At 37.9% G+C, this 16,650-nt stretch overlaps 1 protein-coding gene and 2 pseudogenes across 1 annotated transcript in view; 2 read left to right on the top strand and 1 right to left on the bottom strand.

Annotated features, from left to right (window-relative positions):
* Positions 1 to 825: 825 nt before the first annotated feature.
* Positions 826 to 16,650, bottom strand: part of LOC147849427 (uncharacterized) — a 34,232-nt gene continuing 18,407 nt past the window's right edge. Inside the window, exons 2-10 of the mRNA XM_087337536.1 lie at positions 9,889 to 10,869; positions 9,279 to 9,385; positions 9,088 to 9,182; positions 8,629 to 8,719; positions 5,196 to 7,308; positions 2,819 to 2,971; positions 1,890 to 1,961; positions 1,589 to 1,774; positions 826 to 1,493 (exon numbers count right to left, since the gene is read on the bottom strand). Of these exons, the coding sequence (XP_087193662.1) occupies positions 1,655 to 1,774; positions 1,890 to 1,961; positions 2,819 to 2,971; positions 5,196 to 7,308; positions 8,629 to 8,719; positions 9,088 to 9,182; positions 9,279 to 9,385; positions 9,889 to 10,869 (3,732 nt within the window). The 3' untranslated portion in view covers positions 826 to 1,493; positions 1,589 to 1,654. The remainder of the gene's footprint in view (positions 1,494 to 1,588; positions 1,775 to 1,889; positions 1,962 to 2,818; positions 2,972 to 5,195; positions 7,309 to 8,628; positions 8,720 to 9,087; positions 9,183 to 9,278; positions 9,386 to 9,888; positions 10,870 to 16,650) is intronic.
* LOC147849428 (U6 spliceosomal RNA) lies at positions 12,457 to 12,552 on the top strand (annotated as a pseudogene).
* Positions 12,654 to 12,794, top strand: LOC147849429 (U6 spliceosomal RNA; annotated as a pseudogene).

The following is a 16,650-nucleotide window of genomic DNA, read 5'->3' on the forward strand; positions in this document are numbered from 1 at the left end:
AATTTGGATCCTAACATCAAACTTATTAGATAATTTCTCTCAAACAATTCCTCGAAAATCTTGAATGTTATCTTTGTTTCTAGTATGTCTTATGTTAATTTGATAATAATATTTCTAATTGGAAAGTGGGCATTGTACTAATCAAAACAACTAGAAGCCCTAATATTACTTCACGTGAAAAAGTCGGTAAGCATTGACCTCTATGATGTGTGATACCAAGAATCAATGCACATGTAATATTACAAGTTCATTTCTCTAGTAGTGTACCGACCACTACAAACGTAAGGATTAAGGTAGTTCCAACATGACAAATGCGCTTGTGTACAAGAGCTTAGGACGAAACTTTACGAGTTTACCAAACTTATTTCCATTTCCTTCCTGAACGCCCAACCATCATTGTCATCAATGATCAACATTGTATTGTATTTGTGGTGCTGATTGTAGATGTCATTTACTACTGGTAATGCATGAGGATAAACATGATCATAATTGGCTTGCTAAGATTGGTGTACCACATTATGTTGAAGGGGCTTGACATTGGAAAGTTAATACTTAAGTTGGAGGGTCTTGATGAGTTTTAGTAGGTACATGGGTTTACTCATGGCCACAAAATTACTACATGAATGTCCACACTCAAAATCCAAAGATGCTTAAAGAAGCCTTCATGTGCTTAAATTTTTCATCCAATTTACAGTGAACGAAAAATGTAAAGGAGAAAAAGTAGTTGAAAAGATTCAAACCTCATCTCTTCCGAAACTGCAAAGTCGAGACTGGACACTACTCAAACAACAAGGCTCTCTCAAGTACAAGAATAAGAACTCTGACTTGAATGAATTTCGTCGAAAATCTTAATTAAAACAAATGAGAAGATCATTACAACCTCGAAAAAGAAGGCCAAGAGACTTGGGCTAGCCATCTCAGGACCTCGGATGTTCCGTCATTGTATTGTGGGTATATTGCAATAAAGAAAAGGTGTTGACCAGATGGCTTCGGCCCCTGTTTTGCAAGCCATAGGTTGGGAGTTCAATTCCTGCTCCTCGATTTCCCTATTAAGAGGAAAAAATCGAAGAAGAATATATAAGAATTTTTTTTCTCTCCTCATGATTACCACCTCTTCTTCACACCAACAGTTAAAATTCTGTCTTCTTCCGCATAACTAGACTTGCTTATGGTAATTGCTAATCTCTTTTCTTGGCAATCTTCTTCTTTTCTCTTTTCTCTTTTTTCTTTACTGCCTTTCCCTTGCTTATGCTATTCCAGAGGAAGTTTTAATATACTGATGAGAAGAAAGTATAGGAGCTTCTGCTTCCCTTGTAATTAGGTTTCAATTAGAATTCTCTGGCATTTACGATATCATCATTGTTTCAAGAGGCTCATAAAGGAACACTGATGAATCAAGTTTCTATCACATCATACCAAAGCAAGTTATTCGATCATCACCATATTTCCTCAAGCGCTTCTAGAAATTTTGACTGGGTCTCCGTCATTGTTATCTAGATGAAGAAAACAAACCTCTAATAAATTTATCTGCCACATGTAAAATCATATATACTGGTTATCCTTTGGAAAGATTATACCAAAGGCATACCTTTGAAGGTGCACAATTCGTCAATGTCACTTCCTATGGAAGAACCAATAGAAGTAGAGCAATTAGTCACTTCAGGTGTGGCTTAAAACTCTTTTTAGAATATTTGGTAATAAATCGACGCAAGTTCTTCGCTTTTCTATCTGGAGTAAGGCCAGCTTGTATCATTCTGTCATAAGTAAATACAGCCTGCAACAAAATCAAGTACAAACTTTCAACATATTGTTACAAAATAATGTTATAATGATATTGTATGTTTTAATACGTTATACATCAGATATCAATGTTGTGTAAATAGTAATACCTCATCAAATTTCTCAGCATTGATAAAGCCCTTCATTAGGGTTGTATATGTCACCAGATCTGGAGTAATACCCTAGCCAAATAATCAACCACTAGTCTTTCAGAAACATGAATATACTCGATGTTTCTTTCCTTGAAAGATAATATTAATATAATGGCTTATAATTAAGAACTGTGACATCAGGAACATGTGCTAGCTTATTGGTATTTTCATTTTGTACACCAGCATTGTGTGCAGGATGTTGTATATACATAGAACTAGGCTGCAAGCCATTTCATGGAATGTCGACAGAACTAGTTGTTAAAGAGTTGGATATATCATATATTCGAATATGACTAATTAGCACAATACTGATCTTGAGAGGATGTTCATGCAAACAATGGCTACAGTGGACAACTTAAGTAAATGAAAAGCTAGAACGAGAGAGTAAGAGACAGGTCACAGAAATAGCACAAAGTACCATAGTTAAAATGTTAGGTACAAAACAGATACCTCACGAGGGCGACTGCCCATGAGTGAGGAATCGGGCTCATAACTAACATGGTTCAGAATGAATGTATAAAAAAAAGGGCCTTTTCATCAAGCTGAGTAAGTACGACACCAAAAGACAAGCTCACACTGGTGTGAGAAGACAAAATGACATGTTTGAGAAGGCCATAGATTAGGGCAGAAAACTCAGGTAAGACAAACAACAGCATGGGTTGCCAACCTTTAAAAGTTACATGCATTTATGAATGGTAACTAATCTGTAGACCAATTTTGTTGGTCATATGTGTATTAATCTATTGGGAAAAAACCAGGTCTTGAACCTACAATCAAATTCTTTGTTCAAACCTATGTAATTTTGGGAAGCCCTTGCATTGCTATATCTTCTGTAAGTTGAATTCTTCACTTTACATTTTAATGTGGCTGTTTAATAGAGATCTTACATTCTGATGCATGTATTCAAACACCGCCAGTCCCTCTTCTGGCTTAGCTGCTACACTGAAGGAGTTTAATACAGAATTCAACATCACTATATTTGTCTCAATGCCATCTGCTTCCATTTTTTTGAAGACAGCCATAGCTTGCTCACAAAGCCCCTGTGACATGACCAAATGAACAGAAAACCACAAGTCATTAAGGCTATTCTTACCAACCAAAGAAAACTTTGAATTATTGAGTTAAGGTAACAAATCCTAACTGTTCCTTTGATCTATTGATTCTAAAGAAGAGACGGAAAATAGTAAACAAAAAATCTCGAGTACAATTCTTTAATTTTGATAGTTGTTAAAAAACACGTATTCTACATTTTGAATACATTTTAGAATACTCTGAAGTATTCTACACTAATTCTACGTTTTCAAATTGCCATTTTTCAAATTTCCACGTATTCTACATAATCTAAAAACTTGACATATTCTACGTATTCTACATATTTAGCAAGTATTTAACCTTTCAAAAAAGTTTAAAACTTTTTTAATTATTACTTTTTATATTTTTTTATATTTTAATAAGTATTTAACGTATTTTACAAGTATTCTACGTATTTTAAGTATTCTACACATGCTCTAAGTATTTAATGTATTTTTTCTGTAAAATATGTATCTAAGCATTTTGTTTTTGAAGTTGGAATACTTGAAGAATACTTTAAATACGATAGACATTGTATGCTAAGTATTCTATAAGTATGGTCTATCTCTAAAGACTAAAAAGAAAATCAACTTCTTATTTTGAATCAAGATAATAAAAAACCCGTGCGCATAGCATACTGTTGTCAGGGGATAGCTTCAGTACAAAACATATTTTGACTATGAAGAAATGTTAGATGATGCTCTCATGCTACATGGATTCACCAATGACCTAAAAACACTCACCTCTTTCTCAATCATACAAAACTAAAATCCGTTTGAATAGCCAAAAAAATGACAGGGAATGAGAATGCAACAGCTGTGAAAGTTTAAGAACCCACTTAATCAGGACAAGAAGTATGAACTATTGTTTAAAATGATGAGGAATTATGAAATCTCCTACAAATCAACAAAGGTCATAACACCACATTGCCCCCCTTTCCTGCCATTTGATAGCCATGTCCTCAGAGGTTTTTTGTTTTCCGATCACCAACATGTCTTCTTTCATGCATATCGATATGATTCTTCATCAAGAGGGAATGGCATAAATTGGGCAACCTCATTACAACCTCAATGGGTATCCTCTTCAACGGAGTCATGGAATTGTTGTGAGCTCCCAATCACAAAAAAGTTAACTCTAGTTTAGCTGACTGAGAAAGAAGCTAGCGAACAAGACCTGCTGAATGTGTGGATTTGTTGTGTTCAATCACCTGCAGGTACAAATACAAAGTATGAACAAGCGAATCCACAAGTTCAACCAGTCTCATCAGCTAGCTTCTTATGCCATATTTCCTTTCACTTCATTTCCTCCTCTAAAACTTGAATGCACTCTATGCTGAAATTTGGTTTCTCTGCAATGGAAATTGATATGGGAAGCTTCCAAATCATTCTTCACTGACAATGATAGATAGTAAAATAATGCCGCCTCAGCACTCAAATTTTTGTACTCAAGAGTGCCTCTCAGGCAGCCAACCAACCACATACTGATCCTGGAGTCTAACTGTCATGCTCATCTAATCTGGACACCATTGGCTTCATTCACTTTACTTTGGGAATGCAATGTCATCTTGTCTATGGCATAAAACAATAACAAAAATTACATCTCCTTCAAACTGGCAAATAGATATTATCTTCACACGAGGCCAGTTTTGTATAAACTAAAACAAGAACAGACAAAAGGGGAATTTTGAGAGATAAAAAGAATCACAAGAAACACAGTCAAAAGATCATTCACATGCAGCATGAAACAAACTACAATTGCAAAGTCCAAAAGCAAAAGATCATTGAATTCATCATGCTCGCATGAACAAAAGCAATGACGTCCTTAGTCATGTAATGGGTGCCCACAAGTAGATATAGCCTTATAACAAGCACCGAACTGATCACCCACCCAACATCCCATTATTCCTATTGATCACCAATCATGGTGATGAAAATGAAAAACAACTGCAGAAAGCAAAAACCATGGCATTGCTTCCCAAGATTAGAATATGGCTCTGCATCATCCACACCCAACTTTGGGTGTAGAGTGATAACAAGTAACAACAAGCCAATACTGACACTTCTCCCATAGGTGATAGTTCATGCCGAAGATCAGTACTGAATACTCCAGCATAGATGCATGCAAACACAAACACTACAGAGGTTCTGGAAGTTTGAACAGATATATCACATAAAAGTACAAGAAATTACATACCTGTCGAGCATATGCATTTGCTAATGCACAGTACACACTTGCTTCAGGTTTTGTGGATCGAGTTCTCATCATCTCCAAACACTCGAATGCATCATGAAATCTACCTGATTGACCGTACACATCAACTAATGTAGTATAGGTAACGGTATTTGCAACCAAACCATTGTTCTTCATATCATCAAGAATGCTCTTGAGGTCTTTCCAGAGCCTAAGGCGCCCTAGGTAATCAATCAATATGTTATAAGTGTGGGAGCTCGGTTTACATCCTTCCAATTTCATAGAAGAGAAGGTTTGCAATGCTTTCTTCGTCTCACCTGCCCTAAAGTGGCATTCTATAAGTGAATTCCATGTTATTACATCAGGTTCTATGCCCTCAGACCTCATCTTCTTGAATATTTCACGTGCTTTTTCAGCCTTCCGATGCTTACCAAATGTGTCAATGGCAATATTATAAACATGCCTATTCGGATGAATACCTTCTTCTTTCATTTTACTCAAGGTTTTCATGGCACTTAACCATCGACCTGCCCCTTTGAAGGCAGTCATTAATCTACCGTACACAAACGCATCAGGTTGCAAACCATTGCCTTTCATTTCTTGGAACAAAGACCAAGCTTTTTCTAGTTCTCCAGCATTTACTCGATAATCAATGAGTATACTATATGTTTGCTCATCCGGTTCTACTTTGGCATCCACCATATAAGACCTCATCACATCTTCTGCTAAATCTAACTGTCCTTTCTTTGCATATCCTCTTATCAATGTATTGTATGTTCTAAGGTTTGGTGTCCGACCATAAGCTTTCATCTCCTTAAATATATGTTGTGCTTCATTCATCCTCCCCGAATAGCATAAAGCAAATATGATAACAGTATAGACTGTAGCATTCGGAATGAAACCGTGATTCTTCATATCTTCCAAAAGTCGTAAGCTTTGTTCTGCATCGGCTGAACCAGCTATGGCATAAGTCACATCATTGTAAAGTTTTTCATCAAAATGTATTTGATCGTCAAGCATATATTCATAAAGCTTCACGATTTCATGACTTTGTAACTTTGTTTTAATACACGCTTGAGTTGCAAATGTATAGAGAACACGGTCAGGTTTCATTCCTTCTTGTCTCATCTTCTTTATCAAGATAAGTAACCGAGAATACTCCTTCTTCTTCCAGCAGAGCTCAATCAATGCATTATAAGTCTGATATCCTTTCACTTCTATCTGATCTGCAAAAGACAATGCTTCAGAAAATCTGCCATTTTTACCAAGTCCTTCAATAATGACAGAAAACAGGTCATCATAGAAGACCTTAAACCTGTGTTTTTTTATCCAGTTAAGAAGATTAATGGCTGTTCGAGCTTCACCATTTCTGCATAAAGCTTTCAGAACAGTTATCCATAGGTTATGAGGAACCTTCTTGTATTTCATAGCAAGTTCCATGTCATGCAAACCCTTCTGAGCCGAAGGTATAACTCTAGTTCTTTCACCTTCTTCTATAGCGAAGGATGATCTTAAGTTCTTGTCAAGCTCTGAAATTACGCTGTTTACCTGATCTAATTCTTTGGATGAGCTTGTGCTCTCGTCAGAATCTGAACTAAGGCTGCAAACTACACTTGAAAGTTTGTTTTGACATTCGTCTGTTGACATATACGAAGTCATGTAATCATAAAGATTATCCTTTTGAGGTTCGACTTCCGCAAAAGAAGCATTCTGATATTCATTTTCACATGAAACTTCTTTTTCTTCGTCTGTCAGAACAATTGTTGTCACATCTGGTAGTCCTTCTTCCTCCTCTTCTTCTTCAGCAATGCTTTTTGATCCATCCAAATCCTGAATAAATCTAACAAGAACTGGGAAATCCCACTGTTCTTGATCTGAAGGTGGGGGATAATAATCAAAGGCCGAATGAACAGTAGACAAACCAGATGATAAAGTGGTGGCAAAAGGCTGCATTGATGCAGAACACAAGAAATACTTGCGAAGAAGGAACGTACGAGAATTGAGAGAAAGAATTTCGAGACTCCATGGCTGAGGCAGCATGCGGCTATGGCGGACGTGAGGAAAGAGACAGAGGTTCGTAGGGAGGTTGAGGAGAGGCGCCATGGCCATGGCCCATACACACCATGAATGAGCGATATATGGTAGCAGCAGCAGCAGCAGCAGCATTCAGAGTCATCCATCCATCCATCCATCAGCTGTGGTTAAATTCGGAGACGCTTAACCGTGATTAACTCAACCAGGGTTCATCTCTAACTGCGGTTACCTTAACCAGGGTTCATTTCTAACTGTGGTTAGTTTGAGTGTTCTCATTGCGATTGGCATTTGGCAATACGAACCAGTGAGTGCTATGGCAACCATCCATTGTGGTTCGGCCTGTGAGAAGCCATTCCCAACCATAGCTTGCCTAAGAGTTTAGCGCCATCTTGGGGTGCGGGTGTAAAGGACCAACAGATGTGTCCATCCGATTAGTAGTTAGAGAGTCACCCCATCGGCCAAATCTAGTTGTCCAACTGCCAAAACATTTGAGCTCCCTCTTGGCCTACTCTACTAACGGTAGCATGTTCGACTAGTCGCTATGACAATGTTTCGAAATTGTGAGATGTGTTTCTCCGATAAGAACTCTAAAGGCTACGTACTCATCACCCCCCCTAGCTAGCTCATAGATAGATAGACGATCAAACAACACAATTTTCAAGCTATGGCTTCGGTTTCAATGGGAATCTTGGTTCTACATGTCTACATATTCTACTTCAAATTATCATCGATTTCTTTGTTTCTCCTACCATTTGGTAGTATGAGACTGAACCGTCATTAATCAAGCAACAAAGCTACACTCCACAACAACCTATGCTTTCTTTTGTTATTTTCTTTGATTTCTTTGTTTCTCCTACCACTTGGCATTAAGAGACTGAATCGTCGTTAATCAAGCAACAAGCCTACACTCCACAACCACCTATGCTTTATTTTGTTATTTTCTTCTATAACTCCCAATATCACATTGTAGGTTATTTGCCAAAACTAGGGATATATCATTACCATTCATAGACTCACATATTGACCCACATTTCGGGTTTAAGGGGATGCAATTTACTCCCAAACACATGTCATTAAACGGGAACAACACCCTCCAATCTATTGAGGACCACTACTCAAACTGCCCATTGTTATATTCTGTCCAACTTATGAAGATATATTCACAAAATGAACAGGAGATCTGATTAACAAAACACAGTTTCATTCACATGAGATTCAAGTAGTGCTTGTCACTCATGCTTTTAATTCAGAGCATACTATGACAAGTTGCTTAGTAAACGAATTGTCTATTTCCATGCACATTGTAAAGAACACAATCTATCCGGAGACAATGTATCCACTTAGCTAAACAAGCATATGCCAAACACAACACTAACACAATACGTTGTCTTACAATAGATACCTTCGTTTCATGGTGGAACCTAATCCTTGTATTTCATTAAGCCAAAATGAGACCATCATTACAACAATTTTGATTTGTTCTTCTAAGGTCCCTGTGGTTTTTCATATCACAATTTTAAAATCCAATATTCGGGTCAAACTCATTCCAATGTACACACTTTGTAAAGCCATGCGTCCAAAGTGAAGGGATTTCCCAAGTAACCAAAAGACGGGAATTGGAACATTGTCCAATCAACATATGACACAAGGGATCAAGTTGAATGGCCATTTATTGAGTAATCTTCATCTATAACAAATGGAATATAATAATGCCCCATCAAGCTATATATGAGAGAATATAGCTCAATGAACACCATCAAAATATCAATCCACTCATTGGCTGGATATGACTGCAGAATTGTGTCCCCTTATATACATAAAGGACTAATTTATCTTTGTTTTCCCGAAGCCAGGAAGCCCTAAATGTCAACAGCATCACTCGATTTTTTGGCTATTTTCATCACATCGACACTCCCGCACAAGGGCCAACACTTGGTTTTGAGGCTCGACGAGAACCTGTAGGAGGAGAAAGCAGTGTATTCAGGTACAACATCAATAAAAAGCTCCAATAGGTGTGAAACGGACATTAGAAAGATAACGATGTTGGCATACCTCGAGGTGCGCACAATGTGAGCACAAGTAGACTTACATCGCCGACCGTCCGATGCATTATCCATGGCATCTTTAGCACAATTACTGCAGTAAAGCTTCGCACATACCTGTGTTCAATCAGCATGGAGGAATAACAATTAGAATAAAATGACCACATTGTTCCGTAAACAACTTCCATGACACTTTAAAACATGGCTTCTTCATCGACCAATGTCCTACTTAGGCAGAACATTCACATTGTCCGGTCATTGGACTCCCATAAATTCATACCACTTAGACCCACATGAGAGGCATCTCCCTTGGGAAGATATATGTACTAGGGTAACCAACGTTAGTCCAAGGACCGATTGTCTATTGGCATGGGTCAAGCTTAGTCAAATTCCTATGATGCATGATAGGAATTTGACTAAGCTCGACTCCTGCCAATGAGCATGTTAGGGATTGGCCAAACCCTAAGGTATACTTGACTTGTTGGAAAAAATACCTCCTTTGACGTAGACTGACGATTCATGACTAAGGAATGAATACATGGATCAATTATAATGGCATTCTGGACGACTTGACCATCCTTGCCTAAGCTTGACCATGAGGCTATGGATTCAATATTTACCGTGCATCGCGACTTGAAGAAGACAGTGTATGACGCGCAGGACGAGCATTGGCTCGACGGATGGACACGGCTACTGCTACCAATTCCGCCGCCACCAGTGTATTGGGATGTAATGAATTTCATCTGATTCTTACTCTTCTGCAGTAATTGATCGGACTGCTGCGATCTGCTGCTGGTAGTCGTTGATCGGCAATCGGAATTGCTGTATCTCTTGGAAGGATTGGATCGGCTTGATAAGGAGGAGGAGGAGGAAGAGGAGGAGCTTGCAGATCGGTCCATCTTCGAGCTAGGCGGTGCCGCCGTTGAAGGCGTTTGGCGGAGCAAGACGTGATCCTCAGACGGCGGCGATGGCGGACATTGGAGTATATCCACAGACTTAAGGCTTGGAGATGAAGATGAAGATGGCGACGAAGTGTTGTAGATTACTCTTAACGGCGCCACAGATGATGCTCCGGAGCTGCCGGAGCCGCCTCCTATGGACAGGAAACTGCAGGACATGGCCGGAAAGGAGAATCGCAGGGCTATCCTGCACTTCGTCTGCGATGCCGAAGCCGCTTGAGCTGTCGAACCTAGCGACAGTGGCAGCAGCGGCGCAGATTTGTGGCAGCTTCCTTTCACGCCACCGTATGATCGAGCTGAGCTCAGCTTCTTCTTCTTCTTCTTCTTGGGATTCTTGGTTGAATCCTTTTCTCTGAATCTGCTGTCTATCTTGTTTCCGTCTGTAGAGTTTCTGGCGTCTTGACTCACGACCAAGACCCCGTCCGCGCGACATAGCTGCGGATCCTGCTTAGCTATCGAGGAAATTGGATCTACCACTGGCTCTGAAGTCTCGTCGCCATCGCCGGAGCTCCCCACCACGCCTTCACTTTTCTGAAGGTCCTGATCCAGAAGCGTGTGTTGTGCATCCACAATGTCTCGGAGAGAGAGGTCGTAGGAGCCTTCGGAGAGAGCGTCGTAGAGCCTCTGCAGTTCGAGCTTCGCCTGCAAGAAGGAAGGAGGGGAGGCAGTAGATTTCGGCGCAGCAGAAGTACAGGGGTAGGCAGTTGATCCGGGCCGCCATGGGGTAGCAGGAGAATCAGGCGGGGAATCGAGAGGAGAGATATAAGCAGAGAACAGCGGAATCGAAGAGCATGCAGAGGAAGATGATGATGAAGACGACGACGACGACGACGACGACGACGACGAAGAAGAAGAAGAAGAAGAAGAACGAATAGGATTCATCGTAGGATGGAGGGAGAACAAAGTAGAGGAGGAGGAGGAGAAGGCTCGATTTACAGGCTAAATACAGAGGAAGTTCGATATGCAGGAGAAGGAAGAATGTATGCAGAGGAAGAAGAAGAAGAAGAAGAAGAAGAGTCACAGAAGGATTCGATTCGCCATAGCTAGCTAGCTCTGTGCACAGAGAGAGGAATTAGACAGGCAGAGGGCCAAGGATTTAAGGCACTAGATTAGCTTAAGCTATGATCATTTTTTCGTCTGCAGGATTATTATTATTATTATTATTATTATTATAATTAACGGAGTTTTTAACCGAATTGTTAAATTATTAAAGCCTGATATCTGGTTTTTTTTGTCTGGGGCTTTTTTTCTCCGTTTTTTCGGGCTAGAAAACAAATATATAAATATAAATACATACACCTGGAGAGCTTTATTTTAATTATTTTCTATTTCTTGTTTTTATTGATTTCTATATGTTTTTTTTTTATTTGTAGGGAAAGGATCAAATATAAAGATTAAATAGACAGAAAATTAGAAGAAGAAAAAAGGAAGGGGGCGTATTATGAATACGACGTAAGAAATTTAAATTCTTTATTTTACGTATTTATGAGGATAACACAAGAGTTATTTATTTTCGTTCGTTTTTCTCTTTCTTTTGGTTTTCGAAAGCAAACAAAAGGAGATTTAAATCAGGGGGGAGTTAATGAGAGAGGGCGATGAATAATAATAATAAATAATAAAATAAGAGGCATTTCTGTGTTGTATAACTTGTATTATTCATTATGATTGGACAACGGGTTCGTTTCGGTTCGTTTCGGTTCGGTTCGGTTTGGGCGGGCGGACATGCTGCCCAGGTGTGAACGCGCGTAGACGGCGCCACCCCCCCCCCTCCCTTCACACTTCCTTCTCTTCCTTCTTTCGTTTCAAATACATTTAAAGCTTCTTCTTCTTTTTGAATCCTTTTGAAAAATCTTTTTTTATCTAATTTATTCGTCATTCTGAATATTTATTTATTTGCCCCTCCTCCGTCTTCTTCTTCTTTTCGAATTCTTTTGAACCTATTCATCGTCCCCTTTTCTTTCTTTAAATTCCCTTTTTTTTAATTTATCTTTTTTAAATAGTGACTTTATAATTTAATTCTCCTATTGTGAAACGCATGTGTGTGTGTGTGTTAGTTGCTTTATTATTGTTATTGTCCATTGGGGGATGCATTTTCGTTGCTTGGTAATTCAAAGTGTTTTTGTTTCGTGTTGGGGAAATCATAGATTGGAGAGGAGAAGTGAAAGCAATGGAATATTCCCGTTAATTACAAATCTAGCCCTTCAATGCCTTGCTCCTCTCTCCCTCTCTATTTGCCTCTCTATGATAAAATTGGAACGATATAGAGAAGATTAGCATGGCCCCTGGGGGGTGCATTTTCGTTGCTTGGTAATTCAAAGTGTTTTTGTTTCGTGTTCAGGAAATCATTGATTGGGGAGGAGAAGTGAAAGCAATGGAATATTCCCATTAATTACAAATCTAGCCCTTCAATGCTTTGCTCCTCTCTCCGTCTCTATTTGCCACTCTATGATAAAATTGGAATGATACATAAAGAAATAAAGATATATTAACGTCTTCTAAGGCCAAAATTGGCCCATGGCCCCTGTGCAAGGATGACACGCACAAATCGAGAAATGGTCCAAAATTTTTAAGTCTCATGGGCCAATTTTGGTCTTAGAAGACATTAATATATCTTTCTTTCTTTCTCACACACACATATGTTCTTCGTATTGAGGTTGTATCTAAATGCATCGCATTCCCTACTTAGGTGTTGCTTAAGGCATATTGATGAAAAAAGAAGTGAACGGTGAAACATCAACAAACCCACTATAAAAAATAACAAGGGTACAAAATGTTAATGATTTGGGAACTCATTGGGTGTTGCTTAAGGCATATTGATGAAAAAGGAAGTGAAAGGTGAAACATCAACAAACCTGCTATCAAAATAACAAGGATACAAATCACTGACATTTACGATGCTTATTTCTACTAGTTTGTGCATAGTTGTGATCTCGATATGTTATCAACCCCTTGCCCTTAGATATGGCATTATGGATTCTAAGATTCTATACACAAATGCTCAACAATTGTTTGCAAGGATGTTCAAGTCTCATTCTCAACATTTGAATGTTAAGTTCATCAAGCGCGGATGTAGTCATGTTACTCTACATTTAACTATTGCAAATTAAGTAATCATAATGTGATGGTTATGTCTATCGTTTAGAGACCCTAAGTTTGTTGCTTCAATAATAGAGGCCATGAATGCAAGCACGATAGTGCACATTAGTGTGTGACTTACGACGTGTCTATGTGCATACTTACTTAGATCACGTGATTATATCATGAGTGGGAAGCATACTTAGCTCTATCTGTGTGTATTAGGATGAGAGTTGAACCATCAGAGGCCTTGTTGGGAGAAAGAGAATGTATTAGTGCTTGAGGATGGGTTTAATTTCAAGTCAAATTTGGGATGTCGTCAAGAGTGTGTTTGTCAATCCACGGTCATCAAATATCACTTGATTGGTTGACATGTTCTTTTCATATTACCTTGGGATGGAACATCATGGGTTTGGTTGGACAGTAAATATGCAACATGCACACATGTACATATATATATATGTATTGGAAAGCATTTGACTCTCTTGTTTGAGCCTATTGATACTTCCTATGTACTTTTTCTCTCATTCTTGTATAAATAATATTGATCCTATGACAAATAAAATACCTCTTCGATTTTGTTTTATGGCAAAAATGAGTTTCTCTTAAGCAAGTGATAGTTATTGTAAGATCGCATGGCGAAGTTTGGGAATGCTTCTTTCATTTTTACAAGTCACATTGAGTAGTTTGTCGTCATTGAAGAGTATGTGTGTGAATGTCCTCCTTGAGAAACATTCTCCATATTAGTAGTTTGATGGAATTATCCTCCTTTGTAGATTTTTCTCAATACTTGTTTATCGTCGATTCATGAGCTCTTTATGTCCTAGCGACAATGTGTATACCAACAATAAAAGATATTGATGGATATAAAGAGCAATTATGAGAAGTTGAGGAATTTCCACATCACAAAAGATTTCAATCATAAACGTCAGTTTTTGTTCTTTTAACGTTGCTTCCTCTTTGAATTCTAATCCATAATCGAAAAAAAAAATGCAAGAACATGATCCATATGCTCTAAGCTTCCTCTTCAAATTCTAGTTGATGATCGGAAAAAGAGTGCAAGAACACGATCTGCATCTCCCTGATACGGATCAACGTCCTATAAACTAGTACATTATATAACTATTTTGTTTCTCACAAATAAACATTGTCAAACAAATATTCATATGATTGTCCTAAGGATTAATGGGAGTGAGAAGCTCCATACAATAAATGATTGCACAAGAGAACGAATAGAGAGCAAGGAATAGTTTTTTGTGCTTGAAAAGTTTGTCTCATACCCAAGGGATTTGAATAACAAACCACAATATGTAAGTGATGTACTCGACTTCCCGTGATAATCAGTAGACTATTTTTTGGTGGTCGTTACCTTCTTCAATTGTTGTCCGCCTTTCCATTATTCGTTCATAGTAGGATATCCCCCCCGGGTGTGTTAGTATCCACATTGTTGTTCTTAGGTTGAGATAATGGTTAAAAATATATCCTTCATTGGCTTTTTTGTTTCTTGCAACCAAACTTGTGCTCATAGAGCTTTGCTTTGATCATGTGATGTTTATAGTATGAATGAGTGGATGGAAAATGGACAAAGGAGTTCGGATGGAATTTATTCAAATCACACTTTAATTACTTTCCCTAAATATTGTCTTCGCTCATTTTGCCTACATGTCAAGCCATTTCATAGTAGGATATCCCCCCCGGGTGTGTTAGTATCCACATTGTTGTTCTTAGGTTGAGATAATGGTTAAAAATATATCCTTCATTGGCTTTTTTGTTTCTTGCAACCAAACTTGTGCTCATAGAGCTTTGCTTTGATCATATGATGTTTATAGTATGAATGAGTGGATGGAAAATGGACAAAGGAGTTCGGATGGAATTTATTCAAATCACACTTTAATTACTTTCCCTAAATATTGTCTTCGCTCATTTTGCCTACATGTCAAGCCATTTCATAGTAGGATATCCCCCCCGGGTGTGTTAGTATCCACATTGTTGTTCTTAGGTTGAGATAATGGTTAAAAATATATCCTTCATTGGCTTTTTTGTTTCTTGCAACCAAACTTGTGCTCATAGAGCTTTGCTTTGATCATATGATGTTTATAGTATGAATGAGTGGATGGAAAATGGACAAAGGAGTTCGGATGGAATTTATTCAAATCACACTTTAATTACTTTCCCTAAATATTGTCTTCGCTCATTTTGCCTACATGTCAAGCCATTTCATAGTAGGATATCCCCCCCGGGTGTGTTAGTATCCACATTGTTGTTCTTAGGTTGAGATAATGGTTAAAAATATATCCTTCATTGGCTTTTTTGTTTCTTGCAACCAAACTTGTGCTCATAGAGCTTTGCTTTGATCATATGATGTTTATAGTATGAATGAGTGGATGGAAAATGGACAAAGGAGTTCGGATGGAATTTATTCAAATCACACTTTAATTACTTTCCCTAAATATTGTCTTCGCTCATTTTGCCTACATGTCAAGCCATTTTAAGGAGCAAATTGCTAGCACACATCATCTCAAAGAGCAAAATTGTGAAGAGTTTCTATTAATGATGGTAACATCAAATCCACTCAACGAAACTTGAGACCACAACCTTAACTCCAATAACCCATCATGTTTAATATTTTATTTCTAGAATATCAACAAGGTCATGATTTTGTAAATTAAAACTTTTGAGACATTTAATTTCTATAAGTTGGCAATATTGCTTCAATATGTGATCTTTTGTTATCAATTGATGATGTTGTAAAATCTATTGGGGAACATGAATACAAAATATTGTTGATGGGTGTGATAATCCATCACCTTGCATACAATTTGTGTAGGTAATATTTCTTTCTCTCTTTCTAAAATTGTGTTAGACTTGGGATTATATCTAATCATTCGGCTATAACTAATCGATATCTCTTTCTACTATCAACTAAAAGAGTTGATGTTTGTTACTCAATGAATGGCAAATTCAATGTACTACTTCATGGGAGCCCAAGTTTCTTGCATATTCTTATTCATAATGTCTTCCATCTTCCATTTACTATTTCTTCTAGTGAGCAAGCAATAGGTGTGTTGTTTAATTGTGGAAGTGAGCCATTTTCCAATGAATGTGAAGTTTTGACCAAGATCGATAACCTCTTGGAAGTGTGATTTTCGTTTCAATGACTCATGCATAAGACATTCTTGACCATGGATGACTTATTCATGAAGCATTCATGATTGTGGAATCTCTGCATTAAAGAGTTTGCCACATTTCTCAATAGAAATCGTTATATTAAAGACTTAACATTTGAAATGTAATAAGAAAACAAACAAAAGCCTTTGTGTTATTAGAACTCCTCTAAATTACAATAAC

This window comes from Azolla caroliniana, unplaced genomic scaffold (genome assembly GCF_043228905.1).
Source record: "Azolla caroliniana isolate FFs.n. ecotype wild unplaced genomic scaffold, voAzoCaro1.0.p SCAF_67, whole genome shotgun sequence".
Taxonomy (NCBI): domain Eukaryota; kingdom Viridiplantae; phylum Streptophyta; class Polypodiopsida; order Salviniales; family Salviniaceae; genus Azolla; species Azolla caroliniana.